The sequence below is a fragment of the Vipera ursinii genome, assembly GCF_947247035.1.
Source record: "Vipera ursinii genome assembly, chromosome: 6".
Taxonomy (NCBI): Eukaryota; Metazoa; Chordata; class Lepidosauria; order Squamata; family Viperidae; genus Vipera; species Vipera ursinii.
In genome coordinates, this window is record NC_139515.1 from 9,720,459 (window position 1) to 9,744,150 (window position 23,692).

General features: G+C 43.2%; 1 protein-coding gene across 2 annotated transcripts in view; it reads left to right on the plus strand.

Annotated features, from left to right (window-relative positions):
- The window catches only part of ELAPOR2 (endosome-lysosome associated apoptosis and autophagy regulator family member 2), a 102,825-nt gene that overhangs the window by 39,049 nt on the left and 40,084 nt on the right, over nt 1-23,692 (plus strand). For both annotated transcript variants that reach the window (XM_083366243.1, XM_083366244.1), the window contains exons 2-6: nt 3,330-3,450; nt 12,209-12,404; nt 14,166-14,313; nt 20,170-20,256; nt 22,217-22,322. In XM_083366243.1, the coding sequence (XP_083222369.1) occupies nt 3,330-3,450; nt 12,209-12,404; nt 14,166-14,313; nt 20,170-20,256; nt 22,217-22,322 (658 nt within the window). The remainder of the gene's footprint in view (nt 1-3,329; nt 3,451-12,208; nt 12,405-14,165; nt 14,314-20,169; nt 20,257-22,216; nt 22,323-23,692) is intronic.

Sequence of the window (23,692 nt, forward strand, 5' to 3'; positions counted from 1 at the left end):
TGGTTTTTCCTCCTGGCTACTCAGGAGCACCATCCCGATTTCAGCATTGTTGTCCTACCTGAAAGAGCTCTCTCGTTGCTGCATTTTTGAGGTCATCGAGTGATCAATTTCTGTGTTGGTGTTATATAGTGAACAAACATGAACAAACATGGTTGCCTCCGATTGCCAGAAATTTTTGATCAGGGGTTGATGAAAGAACTGTATCTCTGCCAGGTGTTTTTGCTTAACTGTGGTCCTTGTTAGCTAGCGGTGCTTTGTAAGAATTGCTTATTGAGCCTCAGGCTTGCACAAATATTTTAGGGCACAAAATGGTATCGTTTGAAGCCAAGTGGGAGTGGAGGCAGAAGTCAACCATCTGTATTGCATGGCTTTCAAGGGGAGATATATTCAGAAGTCCAACTGAATGTCCACTTTTGTGTCATAAGTAGTCTGCTCCAGAATGTAGACCTGGGATCTCAATAGCTCTGATACTGTAATGCACCTTAGTGTGGAGTTTGCCAAGCTAGGCAGGCAACTGTAAGATGTGTGGACATCCACTCTCAGAATTCCCCAGCCAGGCATTTGGACTTAGACATTGGCTCAGTGGGTTAGGACACTGAGCTTGTCGATCAGAAGGTCGGCAGTTTGGCAGGTCGAATCCCAAGTGACGTGTAGCAGAGTGAGCGCCTGTTACTCGTCCCAGCTTCTGCCAACCTAGCAGTTCGAAAGCACGTAAAAATGCAAGTAGAAAAATAGGGACCACTACGGCATCTAGTCATGCCGGCCACATGACCACGGAGACGTCCTCGGACAAGCGCTGGCTCTTTGGCTTTGAAACGGAGATGAGCACCGGCCCCTAGAGTTGGAAATGACTAGTACGCATGTGCGGGGGAACCTTTACCGTTACCTTTTAATGATTGTAGGCTGAGTCCTCTCTTGATGCCGCCTCCAGGCTCTGCCTCTTCTTTTCCTGCAGATAAACCATGTCTGTATTATGCAAGAAAGAGAGAGTATATGAATGGGTCCATGAAGTGATCACCTGCCTTTGGAAGAGGCTTTCCATCAAAGGGGAAAGAGGTCAGACAAATCATGGTGGCAGCTTTGATTTGCATTGTTGTAGCTCCCGTCTTGGTGGCATTTTGAAAGTCTCCCTCGCGGACAACTCGGCTTTACGCATTTACAGACCATAATTAGGGGAAATAGAGAAGAGTAAAGATGAGTAAAACCCCCTTTGCATTTGGCAGGCAAAACGGATTGGAACCACAGGGCACAAATGAATCATGACAATTAGAAAGAGAATGATTTGCACTGCAGCCGCTCACACTGAGCGGTTGACGGATGAAGGCTAAATGAATCAGCCACCACCGTGCATTCTGCGAAAGGATTATGTCTAATATAACTCACCTAGGCAATTAGGCCAGCCAAATAGGTAGCGATCATGAATAATTCTGCATCTCCCATCATTTCCATTCCGCAGTCTTGCTAAGAATCTTCAGCCTGATTTGTGAGCATCTTCTTTTCCTGCTATCCTGAAACTCTAAAAATAATGCGACAGTGACTAGACCTCCTTAGGGGGAGGCAGGAAAGAAGGAGAAGGTTGCATAAATGTCTGTGGGTGTGGGTGTGAAGCTAGAGTTCCTGCTTGTGAGGGAACATATCACCCACAGACTCTGCAGAGTTGTCTCACTTTTGATAAAAAGACCACCTTTGGGGTGTCTTCAGACTAACCTCAGCTAAGCCACCAGTGTCAAATGAGGACCCAGATTGTTGGGGGCAATAAGCTGACTTTGTCATAATGCCGCTTGGGGGGGGGCGCGAAAGCCCTAATAAGCAGGCATATATACATAGAATGAAGGCTATCGCTAAGCACATTGATTTGTGCTTCTTAGATTGTAAGCCGCCCTGAGTCTTCGAAGAAGGGTGGGATATAAATGGGATTAAAAAAATAAAAATAAAAAATAAAAAAAAAACATGAAGTGACTAAACAGCCGTAAAGCTGAAATGGTTCCCAGTGCCCTAGTCTGGAAATCCCCTTCACTTTGAAAAAAAAAATCACCATTATAATATTAACCTTGGTGGAGCCTTGGTGGAGCAGTGGGCTAATGCCTCCTTAAGTAACACCAGCTGCCTGCAATTAGTGCAGGTTCGAGTCCCACCAGGCTCAAGGTTGACTCAGCCTTCCATCCTTCCGAGGGAGGTAAAATGAGGACCCAGATTGTTGGGGACAATTAAGCTGACTTTGTAATAATGCCGCTTGGGGGTGTGTGTGAAAGCCCTAATAAGCAGGCATATACATAGAATGAAGGCTACTGCTAAGCTTGTAAGCCGCCCTGAGTCTTTGGAGAAGGGCAGGATATAAATGGAATTAAAATAAAATAAAAAAAAATAAACCCTGCTCAGTACCTCCTACTGTATCTCTGTGCCTCATCGCTTGAGGAATCTTAAAACATTTTTAACTGTGTCCATTGTTGGAAAACAGATGCCTTTTCACTATCAGGATGTGTGGAGGATCAGGGTGTATGGAGGCAAAGGTAAAAGAAAATGGCAGAGGTCAAAGAATTACGCACATATATACTGTATATATTTTACTTTCTTTGCTATGTTGCTATTAACCTTTGTAGTTGAGCCTAGCAAAAATGGTTAGGACAGGCTTTCTGGAATACTTTGAAAATATCAGTTTTCTAGATGGATAGATATATGATAGATGGATACTATAGATGATAGAGAGATAGATGATAGAGAGATAGATTATAGATAGAACACACATTAATTCTTTCCTCTCTCTCTCTCTCACACACACGCACACGCACATGCACACGCACACAGAGACAGAGAGAGAAATGAAGATATATAAAAGGCTAAAGCAGTAGGTGGATTTTTAATAGAGATATTCACCTTTTGACTCTGACCTAAAACCTCAATCTTACTGCAGGCATTGGATAAAGTCAGAGGCTTGGTAGGTTGCAACCCGGATTTGAGTTGTATCTCTGAGATTCCTGTGAAAAGAGCCATACGTCAATTATGTTGTTTTTTTTCTGCCAACCCCTTTTCGAAATCTGCTCTTCTTTTCTTCACCCGTTGATCCAGTACCAAGATCTAAGCCGAAGTTGTTGAATAACAAATGTTAGTGTGTTGACTTGTAAAAAGCAGCGGCCCTGTTCGATTGTGTTGTGGATGTGGCAGAAAAAACAGCAGTTGAATAGGTGGATATATAGTCCTTGGCCATCCTTCAGGAGGCTCTTAACAAGGTAATTTTGTGACCGAGTCTCGTAAATCTAACCTGACCTAAATGAAAAACTTATTTAAGGGGCAAAAAAACTTTGGTTTTTTTTTTAAATTATTTCTTGCAGGCAGACTACCATTTTGAGTACACCGAATGTGACAGCAGCGGATCCAGATGGAGAGTTGCAATCCCAAATCCAGGAGCCGAGTGTTCTAGCTTGCCTGATCCTGTCAGAGGGAAAGAATGCAGTAAGTCTTTCCATATTTAAAAATTAAAGATAATAATAAATTAGGAAAAAAAATAATTGATTTTTTTTTAAATTAAAAATTTAAGAGTAGTAATAATAACGAGGTCGCGAATCTCTTACGGACCTTGCCAGTCCTTTTCGCTTCTGTTTACAGGCTATGTTCGTGTAAAAATAAAAATACAAAGCTGAACTTAGAAACGGGGCCAGATTTACAATGGGATCACGTGGAGGATGCGTGATGGATGGATTCTGAATCCGTACCCATAGTCCTCAACTTTGAACAGTTTGTTTAGTGACCATTTGAAGTTACAATGGCACACTTACGACTATTGCGGCGTGCCTGTGAACCTACGATCAAAATTCAGAGGCTTGGCAACTGACTCATATTTATGACGGTTGTAGTGTCCCAGGGTCAGGTGATCCTCTTTTGTGACCTTCTGACCAGCAAACTCAAGGGGGGAAGCCAGCTTCGCTTAACGACCGTGTGACTAACTTAACAACTGCAATGTTTCACTTAACAGCTGTGGCAAGGAAGGTCGTAAAATGGGGCAAAATTCACTTGACAGCTGTCTCACTTAGCAGCATAAATTTTGGGCTCGATTGTGGTCGTATGTTGAGGACTACCTGTACATGCAGAGGGATGTTGGAAGACCTGAAGTGTTCAGACTGAGGATACAACATCCTGTAAGGATAATGTCATGGTTCCGACAGATGAAACTCTTCAAAGAACCTCGAGGCATTGTTTTACCTTAAAGAATCTTTATTCGAGAAGCATAGCATCAGCACGTACACAGCCGAAGCCAAAACCTGAATTCCCCTCCCCTGAGCACAAAGCATCAAAGCACAATTCCCTCCCTTTAATTAACAGTCATAAATCACATTCTCCAATTAGTTTGAAATGCAGGCTTTCCCTCCAGTTCTCCAATCTGCCATTTCTTATCATCTCTTATTTCAATAACCTAAGTTCTCACACTAGTACAGCATTGTTATGTCTAACTGAACTCTCGCGCACATTCCTCCTCTTCCCCCCACTATCATCTAACTCTTAACTCTAAGAGTAAAACATAAGAAGGGAAATGGCTGCATCTCCAGTGTTCTCAAAGCAAGAACATCCGATGTCAGCAGCGTTGACAGATAATCAGTTATCACATCTAGAGGGAAACAGCCTGGTGAAGACTTTCCCCATTAGTCCTGATAATAAAATTCTAAGAAGCATTTTAGGGCCAAAACATTTGAATTAAAAAAAAACCTGTTCTTTTCATGATGGAAACTTCTGACTATACTGTATAGATACAGGCAGTCCTCAACTTATGAGCCCAACGTTTCTGTTGCTAAGTAAAATATTTGTTAAGGGAGTTTTGCCCCATTTTACGACCTTTCTTGCCGCAGTCGCTAAGTGAATCACGGCAGTTGTTAAAGTGATAACGTGACTCTTAAGTGAATTCAGCTTGCCAGAAGGTCGCAAAAAGGAGATCACGTGACTCCGGGACACTGCGACCGTCATACATGCAAGTCAGTTGCCAAGCGTCCGAATTTTGACCACGTGACCACGGGGGATGGCTGCAACGGTTGTAAGTGTGAAAAACGGTCATAAGTCACTCTTTTCAGTGCTGTGGTAACTTTGAACGGTCACTCAATGAACTGTTGTATGTCAGGGGCTAGCTGTAGCAGAATTGAATGGGATCACGTGGGAATCACCTTGGAGAAAGTTTCTCAGGTGGTAAAAGAGACAGTGGGACATTTGTACTTTTAGATTATATTTAGAAAGCTACATTTTGTTAATGCAGCTTTGCAATGAAGCAGAATCAGCTCGCCTGGTTGTGATTCCTATCTGGTTGATACCATGAAGCTGACAAGGTCTGATCTCAAAAAGAGCCCTTTAGAGGGATGGTACGAATTGTCTGTTTAGTATCTGAGGTTGGGAAGACGTCTAGCATAGAGGTCCCCAACCTTCTGGGCACCAGGGACCAGTTACGTGGAGAGAGGTTTTTCCGCAGACCGGAGGGTGCGTGTTTTTGTGTGCTGCCTGCATCCTGCAGATGGGGCTTTGCTTGTTTGTGCAGACTAATTTCTGGCATGCCGCAGCCCAGTACCAGTCCATGGACCGGCGGTTGGGGACCCCTGATTTAGCAGACTGTAGTGGCCCCTAAGCATGGGAACTCTTAACCTTAAGAAGCATGGTGGCTAAACTGCAGCATCGCAGGCTGACTCTGCCCACAACCTGGAGTTCGATCCTGACCGGCTCCAGGTTGACTTAACCTTCCGTCCTTCTGAGGTCGGTAAAATGAGGACCCAGATTTTGGTGGTGGGGGGTAACAGGCTGACTCTGTAAACCACTCAGAGAGGGCTGTGAAGCACCAGGATGTGGTATATAAGTCTTAGTGCTATTGCTAACCTAAGTATCTGTGTCTGGAGCCCTACATGTTTTCTTCATTATGGGCCCTGTTCAGTGGTGGGATTCAAATATGTGAACAACCGGTTCTCTGTGTGGATGCCACTTCCGGAAGTCTATTCTGGGCCTGGGCAACAAAAAATTAGCTACCGGTTCTGCCGAACTGGTATGAACTGGCTGAATCCCACCACTGGTCCTGTTTCACAGACTTCTTTCAGGTTTTTGATCTGTTTCCTCTTTTATTAATTGTTTTTCGGTTATAAATGTTATTGTTCTTATCGGGCTGCCTGTTGCCAGTTGTTAGTGGAGTTTTTGCCTCACACTGTTCTGTGGTTTACTCTTTTTTTTTTATTAAAGAATTTTACAAAAAAAGATTTTACAATACATATCCCCAAAACCCACCCACCCCAAACCACCCCCCTTCCCCCCCACTTCCCAGAGCTAAATACACGGTTATAGATATAATAATCATATTCTAACTAAAAATTATCCATAATATAAAATTAACCAAATTCATAATGTGCTTTAACTCCCCTTTAACATAGATACATACAAAGTACTAACACTAAAATTAATAACAATATCCCTCTAAAATCTACTCATAAGCTAAATGGAACTTTTTAGTCCCATATTTATTCTGAATATAATCTATCCATCTCCTCCAAACTGAAGTATATCTTTCTTGTGAATGATCCTTCAAATAAGAAGACTCTTAACCACCTTGATATTTTAAGTGAAAGGTGGAAGGATATAAATGTGCAATTAGGTGCCCAGTGTGGTTTTTCTACCAGCACAGGAGGGAAATGCAATTTCTTTTGATGTAGTTATGTATTGCTAATATTTTAGTAGAGCAAAAGCATTTGTGGTTAATGGGGCTTAACGATTTTGCTGGGTATTTTCCTTGCCCAGTCTGATCATAATTTAGCAGGAAAGTGTCAGCATTGTTCCCAAGTTAAAATGCTTGTTTTTCAGATAGATGGGCAGTGTGTAGTGGGGTGCCCCAGGGCTCTGTTCTGGGCCCAGTGCTCTTCAATATCTTCATTAATGATTTGGATGAGGGGATAGATGGGGAACTCATCAAATTTGCAGACGACACCAAGCTGGCAGGAATAGCCAACTCTCCAGAAGACAGGCTTAAGATACAGAAGGATCTGGACAGACTCGAACACTGGGTGCTATCTAACAAAATGAAATTGAATGGTGAAAAAAGTAAGGTTCTACATTTAGGCAGGAAAAATCAAATGCACAGGTATAGTATAGGTGGTACCTTGCTCAATAGTAGTAACTGTGACAGGGATCTCGGAGTCCTAGTAGACAATCACTTCAATATGAGCCAGCAGTGTGCTGCAGCTGCCAAAAAAGCCAACACAGTGCTAGGCTGCATTAACAGAGGGATAGAATCAAGATCACGTGAAGTACTAATACCACTTTACAATGCCTTGGTAAGGCCACACCTGGAATACTGCATCCAGTTTTGGTCACCACAATGTAGAAAAGTTGTTGAGACTCTAGAAAGGGTACAGAGAAGGGCAACAAAGATGATTGGGGGACTGGAGGCTAAAACATATAGGGAACGGTTGCTGGAATTGGGTATGTGTAGTTTAACGAAGAGAAGGGTGAGGGGTGACATGATAGCAGTGTTCCAATATCTCAGGGGCTGCCACAGAGAAGAAGGAGTCAAGCTATTCTCCAAAGCACCTGAAAGCAGGACAAGAAGCAATGGATGGAAACTAGTCAAGGAGAGAAGCAACCTAGAACTAAGGAGAAACTTACTGACAGAACAATTAACCAGTGGAACAACCTGCCTCCAGAAGTGGTGAATGCTCCAACACTGGAAGTTTTTAAGAAGAGACTGGACAGCCATTTGCCTGAAATGGTGTAGGGATTCCTGCCTGAGCAGGGGGTTGGACTAGATGACCTCCAAGGTCCCTTCCAACTTCTTCTTCTTCTTCTTCTTCTTCTTCTTCTTCTTCTTCTTCTTCTTCTTCTTCTTCTTCTTCTTCTTCTTCTTCTTCTTCTTCTTCTTCTTCTTCTTCTTCTTCTCCTCCTCCTCCTCCTCCTCCTCATTATTATTATTATTATTATTATTATTATTATTATTATTATTATTATTATTATTATCATCATCATCATCATCATCATCATCATCATCATCATCATCATCATCTTCTTCTTTGGGAATTGGATAAAATTGCCTGGACTGACTAGTATTAATTTAAGTTTCTCTGCTATACCATAAACAATAAGTGGCCTAATTAAGGCTTTTAGAATTCTTTCTGGAATAATCTCTGTTGAGTCCTTCACAAAGAAGTACATAAGATTAATCCAAAGGTGCTTTTCCAAGAGGCAACTAGACTTTTTTTGTTTTGTTTCTGAAGATATTTTGCTTCTCATCCAAGACGCTTTGTCAGTTCTGACTGAATGGTGGCGGATGGAAGGATATATACTTACTCTTATACTTACTCTTTTTGTGAGTCATTGCAGCCACTTGGAGATTTATTTGTGGCTTCAAACCGGCCTCAACCATTCGCAGAAAGAGTGCTAACAGCTAAAAGACTACAAGGAATATAAATCCTTCCATCCTCCACCATTCAGTCAGAACTGAAGAAGCTTCTGAGAAGTGAAACGACTTCAAGGAAAATGTCGATTGAGGCTCTCAAGTCATCCAGGTCATGGCTGTCCCAAAGGTGGTCTTTTAAGAGGCAACTGGACTTTCTTGGTTTTTTTTGAAGATGTTTCGTTTCTCATGCAAGAAACTTCTTCACTTCTGACTGAATGGTGGGGGAAGGAAAGATTTACATTCCTTGTAGACAGCTGGTCATTTGCATTCCTTTGGAGAGCTGTTGAGGCCACTTGGAGGTTTACCTGTGTCCTCAGCGTCACCTGAGTAGTACAAATAGTCTTCTTGGAACCGCTGAAAGGACTGTGTGCTGTGGAGCTGTGCTTTCTGTATCTCACTGGCAGTTGTAAAAAAATTCCAGTACTCTCCTGCACAAGGGTTCATGGGCCCTCCATTACTTCCTAGAGATATTTGAAAAAAAGTGATTTTTCACTCAGAGTCCTCGGAGACATTAATAATATTTGGCTGAGTTAGTGGTTGACTGGACTAAGTATGTAAAGAAAGGAGTCAACCCGATGTTGGATGGTGAATAAAATGGCTAAGATTTTCATTTTGTACAAGAATGGGGAAAGCTACAGCACTACTTCAATAATTAAACATCATTCAGGGTGGATGTTCTGCTGATTGTCATTTTACAGGACCAGAACTGGTAGCTAATTTTTTTGTTGCTCAGGCCCAGAATGGACTTCCGGAAGCGGCATCCACACAGAGAACTGGTTGTTCACATATCTGAATGCCACCACTGGACCAAAGTATACCCCGTACTTTTCATGATTGATATAGGTTGCAGAATTCTATTTTAGAACATACTATATTGAAAAAGATTCAGCTTCAGGGGCTATGGGAGTTTATTTTTAATTTTTATTTTTATTACATTTATATCCCGCCCTTCTCCAAAGACTCAGGGCGGCTTACAAGCTTAGCAGTAGCCTTCATTCTATGTATATGCCTGCTTATTAGGGCTTTCGCCCTCCCCCCCAAGCGGCATTATTACAAAGTCAGCTTAATTGCCCCCAACAATCTGGGTCCTCATTTTACCTACCTCGGAAGGATGGAAGGCTGAGTCAACCTTGAGCCTGGTGGGATGCGAACCTGCACTAATTGCAGGCAGCTGGTGTTGCCTGTTGCAAAACCAGAATGACGAGATTCGAGAGAGAGATCAGCATGGAGAAAGCCAATAATGACTTGATCGCCCATAATCAGTCAATCAACCATCAAAGCTGACATCAGCCAGAGCATAGAACAGGGGTAGGCGACCTTGGCTCTTTTATGACTCGTGGACTTCAACCCCCAGAATTCCTGAGCCAGCCACGCTGAGGGGAAAGGGAGAGGTTTCCAAGCTGAGCCATGCTGGCTGAGGAATTCTGGGAGCTGAAGTCCACGAGTCATAAAAGAGCCAAGGTTGCCTACCCCTGGCATCGAACAAGTCAGAGAAGCAGTGCAAGATTGGAAGATGTGGAGAGAGCTGACTCACAGAATCGCCAAGAGTTGGGACACAGTTGAATGGATAATATCATTATCGTCAATCCATCAATATGGAAAACAGATCTTACTGTTTATATTCTATGAAATTCCAGCAACATTTCCAGCACTCTCCTTTTGGGGGAAGCTGAAGCTTTTGGGAAGTTTTGAGAGTTTGTTTTTTCCAGGGAGAAGAGAAATAACATGAGATTACGTTTTCATGAAAGGCAGCTTAGCAACCACGATCAGGTGTATCTCTGATGCAAACTCACCTGGGAACCAGGTGTGTATTCTTGGTCTCCCCAGGCAGTCATCAGAAGCCCAGAAGGCGTATTCACCACACCGTGCTAACCCAGTGGCCCAGCTAATTGCACTGTGTGAAGTCTTGCTGAGGAGTCTGAGAGAATAACAAATTTAGTTACAAATCAAGTCTTCCAGTGATTCCAGATATCCAAAGTGATTCTTTTGCTATTAGTGGCAATCGGCTGCTGATTAAACCAGGCAACAGCTGGCATTCTCAGAGCAATTCCTCCTTATGGACACATGTACTATTAAGGCAACAAACACACAGCCCTGGATTATGGAAAGAATAGGCTAAGCTAAGCGATCAAAGGATGTTAATGAAGCAGCAGAGAACTTTATCAATGGCCTAAAACCAACCTTGGTTCTAATTCATTGCATGTTCAGCTGAATGTATATATAAAAATTCTGTGCCTCTCTGCTGCAGGTCAGGAATGAGTTAGGAGAATGTGTGCATTGTGGTCAAACCTGAAAGACAAGTTTGGTCAGAAGGCATATTTTCCACTCCTAGGTAGTTCCTCCTGGTAAGAGGCCCATCACAGATAAACATTGCAAAGAAAAGACCATTATGGAAATTGTGTGTTATCTTGTAGATGAATTATGAGTAGAAAATCAGAAGATGACCTAAAGAATGTTGGTTGGATCCTTCCTTCCTTCCTTCCTTCCTTCCTTCCTTCCTTCCTTCCTTCCTTCCTTCCTTCCTTCCTTCCTTCCTTCCTTCCCTTCCCTTCCCTTCCCTTCCCTTCCCTTCCCTTCCCTTCCCTTCCCTTCCCTTCCCTTCCCTTCCCTTCCCCTCCCTTCCCTTCCCTTCCCTGTCCTTCCTTCTTCTCCCCCTCCCCTGCAGTGTTAGAACACAAGGAATAAATTCTGGTTAAACATACCAAATTATATATTTATTTTGAGCTTCAAGAAGCAAGCCACCTTTTATATAAACCAGCTACAGGGGCCACATATCTCTAGCCAGATGTTATGATCCCTCTCTGGTTGCCTTGAGAGGTTTTGGTGGCAAAGTTCACAACTTCAGCCACACAACAGGCAACAAGTTACTACCCAAACTGTTGAAAAAACAACAACACCAAACCTCAGCAGGAAAATGTTTGTCCCATGTAACAAATTCACTGCGTTGCTGTTTCACTTTCAGTGACTTTGAAGTAAGAAGAGAACGTGGGGTCTGCAACCAGCCACTCCTCACCCTAACCATTCCCTACCATACATAGTTAAAACATGAAGGTCCCTGAATGCAAAAAACGGGTGGATAGGTCTGTTGAAGGAAAAAAAATCTTCATCAGGGTCCAGTCCAAGCTGGGAATAATCAAAATGGAGACTGCTTTAGAAAAAAGGTTGCAGTTTATCAAAGAGGAGAGCTAGACAGAAGCGTGGCTCTGGGAAAGCTGACCACATGTAGTAGGGTGTGGTGGGTTTTTATACCTTCTTGAGCTTTTGTTTGGAGTTGTTCCTGTGGCATGAGCTTTGACCCGAGTCTGAATATGCCTTTCTGGTATTCTGATGTTGGTGGGTTAATCCTATTTATGTCCCAGAGATCAAATCCTGCTTTCCTGGAGCTGGGGCTGATGACTGTTGGATTTTTTTTCAGTGTGAGGGATTGTTGATTCTAGGGATCTTTGTCTTTCTAATGCCAGCTTCCTGACTCCAATCTTTCCGACAAGATTATCACATCTGCATTTTTGCAGACCTGGTTTCTGTCTGGGGCAGAGAGACTTGGCCTGGGGGCGTTGGTTTCTGCCTTTAAAATCCTTTGGGGAAATATATTCTGCCTTTTTAATATTTCCCCAAATATTATTTCTTTCTCTGGATTCTTCTCACAGGTCTATGGAGCAATTTAGTGCAATTCCCCAAATTGCTGCTACCATTGTTGTAAGCGAATAGTGCGATCAATGCTTTTTTTAAAAAAAAAAATGTTGTTAGAACGTCCAGTGAACGACTTGCCTTTTGCCACTAATGATTTGTAAATGTTTTTCTTCTCAGCTTTCTCTTGTGCTTCTGGGGAATATCTGGAAATGAAGAACCAGGTCTGCAGTAAATGTGCTGAAGGGACTTACTCGTTGGGAAGTGGGATCAAGTTTGATGAATGGGATGACCTGCCGGCGGGATTCTCTAATGTAGCAACGTACATGGACAGCATACTTGGCTCGGCCGAGAGTAAAGCCGACAGCTGTGCCAAGTAAGAATCTTATGGGTCTTCTGGTCTCCAGGACCTCATTGAGAGCTAGTCCCTCTTCTCCTTGTGTATGTCAAGGCTCCAATAGTAGCCAGAAGATGCCAGTTAGAGAATGTAAACAGGCACCCACCTACCTGGCAATAATCTGGTGTAGGTTTAGCATTCAGAAGGCCAAGATTCTCCTAGCGATCAGTAAGAGAGCATGAGGATGTATTACAAAAATCATTGAATGCAAGAGTCAGGAAGAATTGGAAAGTAGCTGCTCTGATCTCTGTCCAATGCAGGGATCTACACATTCCTGACTGAGGGTCATCATCCAGCCTTTATTCAAGCATCTCTAGCAAAGGAAGGTAGTGTCATGAACTTGAATTTGGGCAAACTCCCGGAGCCCCTGGAGCAGGGCTTTTCAAGCAGTGGTACGGGTACCACCTGTGGTACATTGGCTCCTGGCAGATGGTACGCGACCATCCTAGAAAAGTGGTAGCGGGGGAGGGGAATGAGCTGAACCGCTGGCAGCACCGCACAAGCCTGAGCGAGAGACGGCTGGAGCTGCAGGGCTGTCAGGGCTCAGCAGAAGCACCAGGATCAGCGCTAGACTCCAGCTGGAGCTCGGCACTGATCCCGGCGCTTCTACTGAGCCTAGAAGAAGTGCCGATCAGCTGGAATGTTGCAGCATCTCCAGGGTCTTGTGATTTACATTCAGATGCTTGGCAACTGGTTCATATTTATGACGGTCACAGCGTCCCAGGGTCATGTGAAGTGACCAAAACCTGCTGCAACCACCCAGCAGATGGGGGGAATAAAAACCAAACACCCCCACCCCCCGCTGCCAATCCTCAACAGAAATGCTCACAATGATAAAAACCTCAGACAGGAGGAAGAGCGCTGCCAGGCGGGCAGGCAGATGTCTTGCTCGGCCGTGGCTTGGGGGGCACTTTTTTCAGTGCCATTGTAACTTCAAACAGTCACTAAGCGAACTGTTGTAAGTCGAGGACTACCTGTACTTCATCACTTTTTTCCTTTCCTTTTTTTTTTTTGGTCATCAAGTTTTTGACACCTTGCTAGGCGACCGGTGGTCCTCGGATGTTGCCATGTCCTAAAAGTGGTACAATGGGTGAAAAGGTCGAAAAGCCCTGCCCTGGAGGACAGGGGGCCTGTCCCACCACCATCTCCTGGAGTTTGCCCAAATTCATGGCATCAATGACCCTATCTAACCATCTCCTCTTCTGCCGTCCCCTTCTCCTTTTGCCTTCCATCTTTCCCCAACATCAGGGTCTTCTCCAAGGAGTTCTCTCTTCGGCTTCAGGATCTGCCCTTCCAAAGGAGAGTCCGGGTTGATTTCCTTCAGGATTGACTCATTGGATCTCCTCGCAGTCCGAGGGACTTTCAGGAATCTTCTCCAGTGCCACAATTGGAAAGCATCCATTTTTTTTTCAGCGCTCAGCCATTCCTATTGGGGGGGAAAAACACACCATAGCTTTGACTGGAGAAGGAAATGGCAACCCTCTCCAATATCCTTGGCCAAGAAAACCCCATGGACAGTATCAAAAAAGAAAATGAATCCATGAAAAATCTTTTCGATTGCCTTGTTTAAAAAAAGGGAGCTCTTCCCAAATTCTAGCAGTTTATTAAAAAACTGCCTATTGTCATGCGCTAAATAAATAAATAATTAAAGAGCCTACACGTTAACAGTTTGTCATAAATCTAAACTCAAGATGCCTGGCGGGTATAGAATAAAGCTTGTTTCTCTTTATATTTTTCCAGATCTTCCTGGACCCCTCGTGGGAATTACATTGAGTCCAATAGGGATGACTGCACCGTCTCTTTAATCTACACGGTCCACCTGAAGAAATCTGGTTCTGTCTTCTTCGAGTATCAGTATATTGATAACAACATCTTCTTTGAATTCTTTGTAAGGGAAACTTGTGCACTATATCAACCTTAGAGTCGGTGGAAACTAAGGCACGATATTCCAAACAGAGGATAATTTTAAGATAGTTTCTTGGCATTCTCAGCTGTGTTTTCTTTAGGGCTTACAAAGACATGATTCTTCCCCACAATAAGGCAGACCTCCTTATTTGACTCAGAGGTGCCAGATCTGATTGGCTGCAGTTGTCCAAGGTCTCTCAGACTTTGATGCCCACCAAACTGGCTTTGCTAATGGAAAGGTGGCCCACCTAATGACTAATGCAACTTGTAACCTTGTTAAGGCAGACATTCTAGACTTCAGCTCTTTGAGGGTAAATTCACATGATTTTGGGTGCTCTGGTTGAAGTCTTTGGCTTGGTTCCTTTTGTGCCTCATGATCAGGTTGAGATAGTTTAGAGGTTAGGGTTGAACTGGGTAGGTCATTTTTTGGCAGCAATATGGAAGTGATTTTCCATTGCCTTTCGCCCCCCCCCCCTTCTTCCATGGTCCTGGAATTTTCAGTAAAATCACCATAAACTTGTCACGTTACTGAACGTGACTTACTGTCTTCTTCAGTAAATGTTAACTTACTGAATGTCAGAAGGGATATAGTGACTAGATTTGTGAGTGTTTGACTTGGCTGGGCAAAAATGGCCCACTCAGAGATTGAGCCGGGATGGTGCAGTGGTCAAAATGCAGTATTGCAGGCTAAATTCTACCCACTGGCAGGAGTTCGATCCTGACCGGCTCAATGTTGACTCAACCTTTCATCCTTCCAAGGTCAGTAAAATCAGGACCCATATTGTTGGGGGCTATATGCCGACTCTGTAAATGGCCCAGAGAGTGCTGCAAAACATTATGGAGCGGTATATAAGTCTAAGTGGTAGTGCTATTGCTTGTTTGACAACTGTAGAAGACCATCTGCATTCATTAGATTTTTCACCCATTTCATTGCGTCATTTGAGGTCTAGGTTTGGTGCCTTTTCAGCTCAAATGGTAGAGCCCATGGCTGTGTGTCAAAGAACCTCCAGACTCCAAATCTTCATTTTTTTCCTACAGCTGCAAGCCATATACATGTGCCCTCTACTTGGTGTTTAGCAGATGCTTTGATCTAGGATCGCTTCCTCACAGCCTCTTCTGGTCTCATTCTTGGTAGTCCTGCATTAACTTTGCAGCATTGGGGAATGTCTCTACGATGATGTCCTTCTAGATGCTTGGTGCATGTAGCATCTCTACCTTCATACCTTTCCCTTATGATTGTCGCTTCTCACTGGGATGGAAAGTGTTAAGTTCTGACCAAACAGTGCACAGGAGGGGTGTTAAAACTATCTGCCAAGAGATGGTGGAGGGTGAAGGGATGGAGGGAAGGCACAGTAGACCTTACCATCCAGAGGGAGAGACGATTGTCCCAAGAGATGGGATGAGATCAGCTCCAGAGGAGATGTGGTAAGATTGATTTTTCTGGATCTCCTCTCAGCGGTGGGATTCAGCCGGTTTGCACCAGTTCAGCAGAACCAGTAGCTAATGTTTTCATTGCCCAAGCCCAGAACGGACTTCCAGAAACGGCATCCACACAGAGAACCAGTTGTTCACATATTTGAATCCCACCACTGTCTCCTCTCTATCAAGAGACAAGCCATCAGCTCACCAGTTTGGCTTCCAAAGACCTACAGCATTTTAGAGCATAGAAGGGCAGTACTAATCTCAAGTCAACGTCCAAAGGAGACAAAAACTTTGTCTTCTTTCTAAGACAATCCATGTTTCTCACGAATGAAGGTAAATCTATGTGTCCCAGGATAACGTTGCAGGATCCAATCTGGGTTGGTCACTGGGACCAGGGATTTTGTCTTCCGAGCTTTTGGACTTGTGGAGCCCATCGGACTCTGAGCTGGGGGCCTCGTGCTGGAGCAGTGCTAGAGAGAAGTTCCCTGAAATGTGGCTCCAGCAGGAGTCCAAAAGCTTGCAAGAGAAAACCTCTGGTCCCGTTGACCAAACCCAGATTAGTTCCTGCAATCCAGGTTTGTCTTCTTGCTCAGTTATGTAGAATCCAGGTTGATGTTTCTGCGCGTCACGAAATCCTCAAGGGCCTGAAATTCTCAATTCTTCCTTGCGTGCCAAGCAAAATTGTGACGGCTGACACGGACCTGGATAGACGGTGCAACCAAAACCGAAGTCTTGGCCTCACCTCCTTCTTTCCTTTTGTGCCAGGCATGAATCACTGTCGTGGCCAACTCAGATCCCCAAAGGGTGGCTGCCACATTGGGCATTCAGCCTTAATTAACATTTGCAGAATGGTTGGAGACACTCAAGAGATACAGACAGGGTAACCTGGCCAAATAATCCTGCCAACCGAAGGCTTAAGATACAGGAGGATCTGGACAGATTGGAACACTGGGTGCTATCTAACAAAATGAAATTCAATGGTGGAAAAACTAAGGTTCTACATTTAGGCAGGAAAAACCAAATGCACACTTATAGTATAGGGCAGGGGTAGGCAACCTTGGCTCTTTTATGACTGGTGGACTTCAACTCCCAGAATTCCTGAGCCGGCCATGCTGAGGGAAAAGGGAGAGGTTTCCAAGCTGAGCCATGGTGGCTCAGGAATTCTGGGAGTTGAAGTCCATGAGACATAAAAGAGCCAGGGTTGCCTACCCCTGGTATAGGGGGTACCTTGCTCAATAGTACTAACTGTGAGAGGGATATTGGAGTCCTAGTGGACAATCACTTCAATATGAGCCAGCAGTGTGCTGCAGCTGCCAAAAAAGCCAACACAGTGCTAGGCTGCATTAACAGAGGGATAGAATCAAGATCACGTGAAGTACTAATACCACTTTACAATGCTTCGGTAAGGCCACACCTGGAATACTGCATCCAGTTTTGGTCACCACGATGTAAAAAAGATGCTGAGACTCTAGAAAGAGCACAGAGAAGAGCAACAAAGATGATCAGGGGACTGGAGGCTAAAACATATAGGGAACGGTTGCTGGAATTGGGTATGTCTAGTTTAATGAAGAGAAGGACGAGGGGGGACATGATAGCAGTGTTCCAATATCTCAGGGGCTGCCACAAAGAAGAGGGAGTCAAGCTATTCTGCAAAGCGCCCGAAGACAAGACAAGAAGCAACGGATGGAAACTAATCAAGGAGAGAAGCAACCTAGAACTAAGGAGAAACTTCCTGACAGTGAGAACAATTAACCAGTGGAACAACCTGCCTCCAGAAGCTGTGAATGCTCCAACACTGGAGGTTTTTAAGAAGAGACTGGACAGCCATTTGTCTGAAATGGTATAGGGTTTCCTGCATGAGCAGGGGGTTGGACTAGATTACCTCCAAGGTCCCTTCCAACATCATGGTGATGATGATGATGATGCTCCTTCCCTCAGCGGGACTTGTGCCAGCTCCCACCTTTGGCGGATGAGACATTGCACTTCCCTGTCGAAAATGGCTGTCATATCTCTGCTTCCAGTTTCTTCACTTCTAAAGAAAGACACCACCAGTGATTCTGCTACAGAACACAAATTTGCTCCCTGATGCAACAAGCAGCTGGTCTGGTGCTGATTGATTTTTTCTTTTCTTTTCTCCCGGCAGAAAAACAGAAGCACAGTCCCATTATCGGAGCCCTAAAGTCGCTCCGAGCTCAGAACGTTTTTTGATCAAAACCTTCATAGTAGCTTTCCAGCCGTTCTGCTCTACATTTCATGAGCAGCAGCTAGCTTTAGTTTCTGGTCAAAAGAATAGCCAGGATAACGTTTGCGCAGCATGCTGTGTTGGCGCTAGGTGACTTGTGGCAATCCAGACCTTTTTGGCGTAATGAAATCGTGACTAAAAGAGACATTGGCATAGAATGAAATTCTGTCTCATCTCAGGAGAAAGAGTCCTTCAGATAAGCCCCAGTCCAGGGGTAGGCAACCTTGGGTCTTTTATGACTCTGGACTTCAACTCCCAGAATTCCTGAACAGGGGTGTCAAACTTGCAATGTCATGTGACGTGTCGTGACGTATTGTGATTTTTCCCCCCCATTGCCGGCAATGGGGTGGGCGCGGTTTCACCATGACGCATCCGGCCCGCAGGCCAGCAGTTTGACACCCCTGCTGTAGAACAAGGAATAATGCCTAAAATTACAGAAAGGCAGAAGTAAAAACCTAAAAGTACAGGGAGAGCAATTCACTAGTCCAGGGGTAGGCAACCTTGGCTGTTTTATGACTCGTGGACTTCAACTCCCAGAATTCCTGAGCCAGCACGGCTCAGCTTGGAAACCTCTCCCTTTCCCCTCAGCATGGCTGGCTCAGGAATTCTGGGAGTTGAAGTCCACAAGTCATAAAGCGGCCTAGACCTAGGCCAGGGGTAGGCAACCTTGGCTCTTTTATGACTCGTGGACTTCAACTTCCGGAATTCCTGAGCCGGCATGGCTCAGCTTGGAAACCTCTCCCTTTCCCCTCAGCATGGCTGGCTTAGGAATTCTGGGAGTTGAAGCCCACGAGTCATAAAAGAGCCAAGGTTGCCTAGCCCTGCCCTAGTCCATATTTTACCGCTTTAAAAGTAAATGCAGCATTTCCTTTCGTGTCTGGAAAAAAATATTCTCTAATCCTGTACTCTCAAAGAGATGTGGACTTTGACTTACGTACAAGAGAATATTGGGCCTGTCCATTGGGGCAATGATTACTGTCCTTATTTTGCACGTACCTGGCTGTGATACCTATAAGGGAACTTGTCCATCATTTTTAAATGGGAATCTTGTAGTGTTCTGAGTCTTTGAATCAAGAACCTTTCAGTATTTGCTTTTCTTAAGCAGACCAAGCCACTGAAAATATCAGCTTGGGACCTGTAGACGTTCCTCTTCAAACATCTGAAGAGACTCATCATGGAGATTCTGAGTCAAGTTGTGTAGTGAGGGCCACGTAGGATGGACTTCCTAATACTTGAATAACAGAATAACAAAAGTGGACGGGACCTTGGGTGGTCTTCTAATCCAACCCCCTGCTCAAGCAGGAGACCCTGGCCTACACCATTTCAGACAAATGACTGTCCAATATCTCCTTAGGGTTACAAAACCCATAGTTCATGTATTGCAACATCCATCCTACATGGCCCTCAGTAGTGATCTGATCTGAAGGAGAAAAGTCATTGGGAGTGTACGTGGGCACACACAAGAGGGTCCATGGAAAAGGTTAAAAATATAGTTTATATAACTTCAGTGATTAGGGTTAGGGTTGTGATGCTCTACCAATTCCAGCCTTGTGTTTGTGAAATCCACATTGCTGCCTGACATTAATTATTATATTTTGCCATTTGCAGTTAGAAGCCCACTGTCTTTCAACACACATTTATCCTTGTTCAATGACACAGGCAAAAGTGTTACACATGGATGCCGTAACTTAGCATAGTTTCTCTCCCAAGCCAGCTTAGTGTATTGTCTCTCCCAAGCCAGTCAAACTGGTTACTAGCTTGTCTACTGAATAATGTCAGTCAAGGATCTTAGTGTGTATTGTAAAGTGATTTTCAGGCTCCTGCAGTGTGACCCAGGTTCAAACCTCACATGAATCTTAAAGTCACAAAGGCTGCCACTCAGCAAAGAAATCTCACAGTATTTAGCAAAGCTTGGCTTAGAATAGGCACGCAACCTTTTTGTGATCTCACCTAGGAAGAAGGACAACACAATGTTTTATGCAAACTTGGTTCTATTATGTTCCCACTTGTCCCCCATAATTTCTCAGATTCTGTAATAGTGTGAGGACACACCCTTGGCTTACTTTATGACAGGGCAAGGATTATGAAACTGCAAGTGAAGGTTGCATAAATTCTAATTGTTTGTTTGCCTTGATCGACAGCCTGGTAACTCTTATTATTTTGTTTAATCATCAGATTCAAAACGACCAGTGTCAAGAGATGGACTCCACCAGTGATAAATGGGTGAAATTAACAGATAATGGAGAATGGGGTTCTTATTCTGTAAGTGCAACTTTGTGTGGCTTTAGTTGAAAGTTGTTGGTCTTTCAAAGCAAGACTTTTTTTTTAGACAAACTTATGTTGAGCTCATAACATCCCAAAGAGGTCCAGCCTATATTCCTAGATGAAAATGATTTATGTCTGGATCTGACCATTTGTGCCCTGGCTTGAAAATATTTCAGAGTTTTCCCAGTGACAAATTTTGTGGTCAGATGTTCTGAACTCAAATTATTTTGATCTTAAAACCTTTTGTGGGTCTCTATTATCTCATGGCTGAATAATGGAGTTCGGCAGCCCAAAAGCTTATGTTTTTCTATATTATTCATCCTTCCTTTTTTTTTTCTTTCTTTCCTGGGTTCTGTGTAACTACCAGTAAACTTGTCAAAATCTATTAATCACAACTTGGCTAATCTTAGTGCATAGCGAATAGGTTGACCTATTCTCCAAAGGAATTGAGGCAGTGGTGGGATTCAGTCGGTTCGCACCAGTTCGGCAGAACCGGTAGCTAATTTTTGTTGCCCAGGCCCAGAATGGACTTCCGGAAGCAGCATCCACCCAGAGAACGAGTTCTTAACATGTTTGAATCCCACCACTGAATTGAGGGCAGTAAGAGATTGGGTGACATTTCCTGACAATTAACCACTGGAACAGCATGCCTCCAGAAGTTGTGAGTGCTCCATCACTGGAGGTTTCAAGAAGAGACTGGAGAGCTGTTTGTCTGAAATGGTTGAGTAGGGGATTGGACTAGAAGACCTCCAAGGTCCCTCCCAGCTCTGTTATTCTATGAATAGTCTCACCTCTGCTGGTTCACCTGGACTGAAGAAGTCATTCATTGACCAGGCTTATGCATTGCACTAAGCCACAAGATGGCCAGTTCATTTTGTGACTTAGTGGCTTAGTTTTTTATTTTTTATTTTTTAAAAAAATAACCCGTGCCTTTGAATGATGCCATTGATCGATTAAAACAGCATTTAAGGGAGAGCTGCTTTAGTCTTTATAAGCAGTCTCCTAGAGAAGTCCAAATTTCCTTATTCACAGTAAAAGAGAAAGGGGTTCTGTTCTGAGATTTTGTGTGTGCGCGTGTGTGTGTACTTTTCAGAACTGCAGAGGGAAACGTTGCCTAAAATGCTTGAATGAACGAGATAGTCCCTTTTTAGTTGCACACCAATGCCTTATCGCACACTGAAACATTTTTGAGCTGAGTAAACAGGGCGAGGCTTACCTTTAAGAAAGGAACACCTTTTCTCTGTGCTTTGAGGTGGGGGTGGAACAATTGTATTGTGTATGTGCTTTAAAACTGGATTGTCACTGTGTTTGGCTCTACCATTAGTTAGCCAATTCCTTCAAGGCACTTCAGCAAAACAAGATGTGGGCACTCATCACTTCACACCAATCTGCTCTATTTTTTAAAAAATATTTCCTTCTACGAGCATTTAGCTAGTCAGAGATTTATACTTGCCAGGAAAATAACCTTGAATTGTATCTTAACTTCTTTCTCTTACATCCAGTCTCTTCCATGCTTAGTTTGCATTAAAGGCAGCCTGGTGCAGCTACTCACTTTGCATCCACAATTGAGCCCAAAGTTTCTGTTGCTAAGCGAGGCAGTCCTTAAGGGAGCTTTGCCCCATCTTACGGCCTTTCTTGCCACATTTGTTAAGCGAATCACTGCAGTGCTTAAGTGAGTAACCCGGTTGTTAAGTGAATCTGGTTTCCCCATGGACCTTGCTTGTCAGAAGGTCTCAAAAGGACCTGGGGACACTGCGACCGTCATAAATACGAGCCAGTTGCCAAGTGTCGGAATTTTGATCATGTGACCCTGGGGACGCTGCAAAGGATGTAACTGTGAAAAACGGTCGTAAGTTACTTTTGTCAGTGCTGTTGCAACTTCGAACGGTCGCTAAATGAAATGTTGTAAGTTGAGGACTGTCTGTATATCTATATACTGCTGTTCCTTTCTTCCCAGGTAACGCTGAAGTCAGGAACTAATATCTTGTACTGGAGAACAACCGGGATACTGATGGGGTCGCAGGTGGTGAAGCCCGTCCTTGTGAAAAACATCACAATTGAAGGTGACCATTTGCAGTCTGCGATGTTCCTGCAGACTGCAGAAATTAAACTCAGCTTGTGAGAATCTTCATATTTGCAGCTGGAATGGGGGATGTATAGGGGAAGACTTAACATGAAAACGCGAAGTTTCTGATTTCTTTTTCTTACTTTCCCATTCTTATATCTCTCTGAGGGAGCTGGGAGGTTAAGAAATAGGAAATATAAATAAATATTTGCAGTGGCACTTAAAATAATAATAATAATAATAATAATAATAATAATAATAATAATAATAATAATAATAATAATAATAATAATAATATAATGATGATGATGATGATGATGATGATGTATACTAGCTGGGTTAGTGCAGCAGTTTTGTGCCTGAGTTAGTTACTAGGAAATTTGTCAATTTGAGTGTTCAGTTAACTGAGTTTCATGTTTAATGAATAAAAGTTTAATAATAATAATAATAATATTAACAACAACAATCATAAATCATAAATCATAAATCATAAATCATAAATCATAAATCATAAATCATAAATCATAAATCATAAATCATAAATCATAAATCATAAATCATAAATCATAAATCATAAATCATAAATCATAAATCATATACTAGCTGGGTTAGTGCAGCAGTTTTGTGCCTGAGTTAGTTACTAGGAAATTTGTCAATTTGAGTTCAGTTGACTGAGTTTCATGTTTAATGAATAAAAGTAATAATAATAATAATAATAATAATAATAATAATAATAATAATAATAATAACAACAACAACAACAACAACAACAACAACAACAACGATAACGATGATGATGACGATGACGATGATGATGATGTATACAAGCTGGGTTAGTGCAGCAGTTTTGTGCCTGAGTTAATTACTAGGAAAACAGTGACACCTGCTGGATAGAAGTGAATCCACAGGGAAAAACAGTAGCTTTGTTGATTAAAAACTTGGGCCAGTGAACAACCAAAATTCACACTGAAGCAACACCTTCATGAGGACAACCCATGATTTATAGAACAATAGGTAGAATAATATCATTAAGCAAAAACAGTTGCTTTTTTGTAGAAAACAGCAAGAAGAAAAGAAGTGCACTGGGTGGGAAAAATGTAGCTTTTAAATTATGTGCAATTTGTAGGTTGGGCAAGTGCCCAAAAATATGGGAGCGATCTGCAAACTTGTTGATCGCAATTGACAAAGTGGATCACCCCAAGTGTTTTTTTTTAAAGATGTCTTTAAAAGAGGTAAAGGCCTGGAGCTGCACTTTCTGCATGGCTGTCTCCCAGTAATTTCTTTTCTTCCCTCCTCAATCCCTTTTGAAAACTTCTTGCCAAGTTTTTGAGTGACTTGAAAGTTGGCACTGAGGGCAGGAAAAGACGT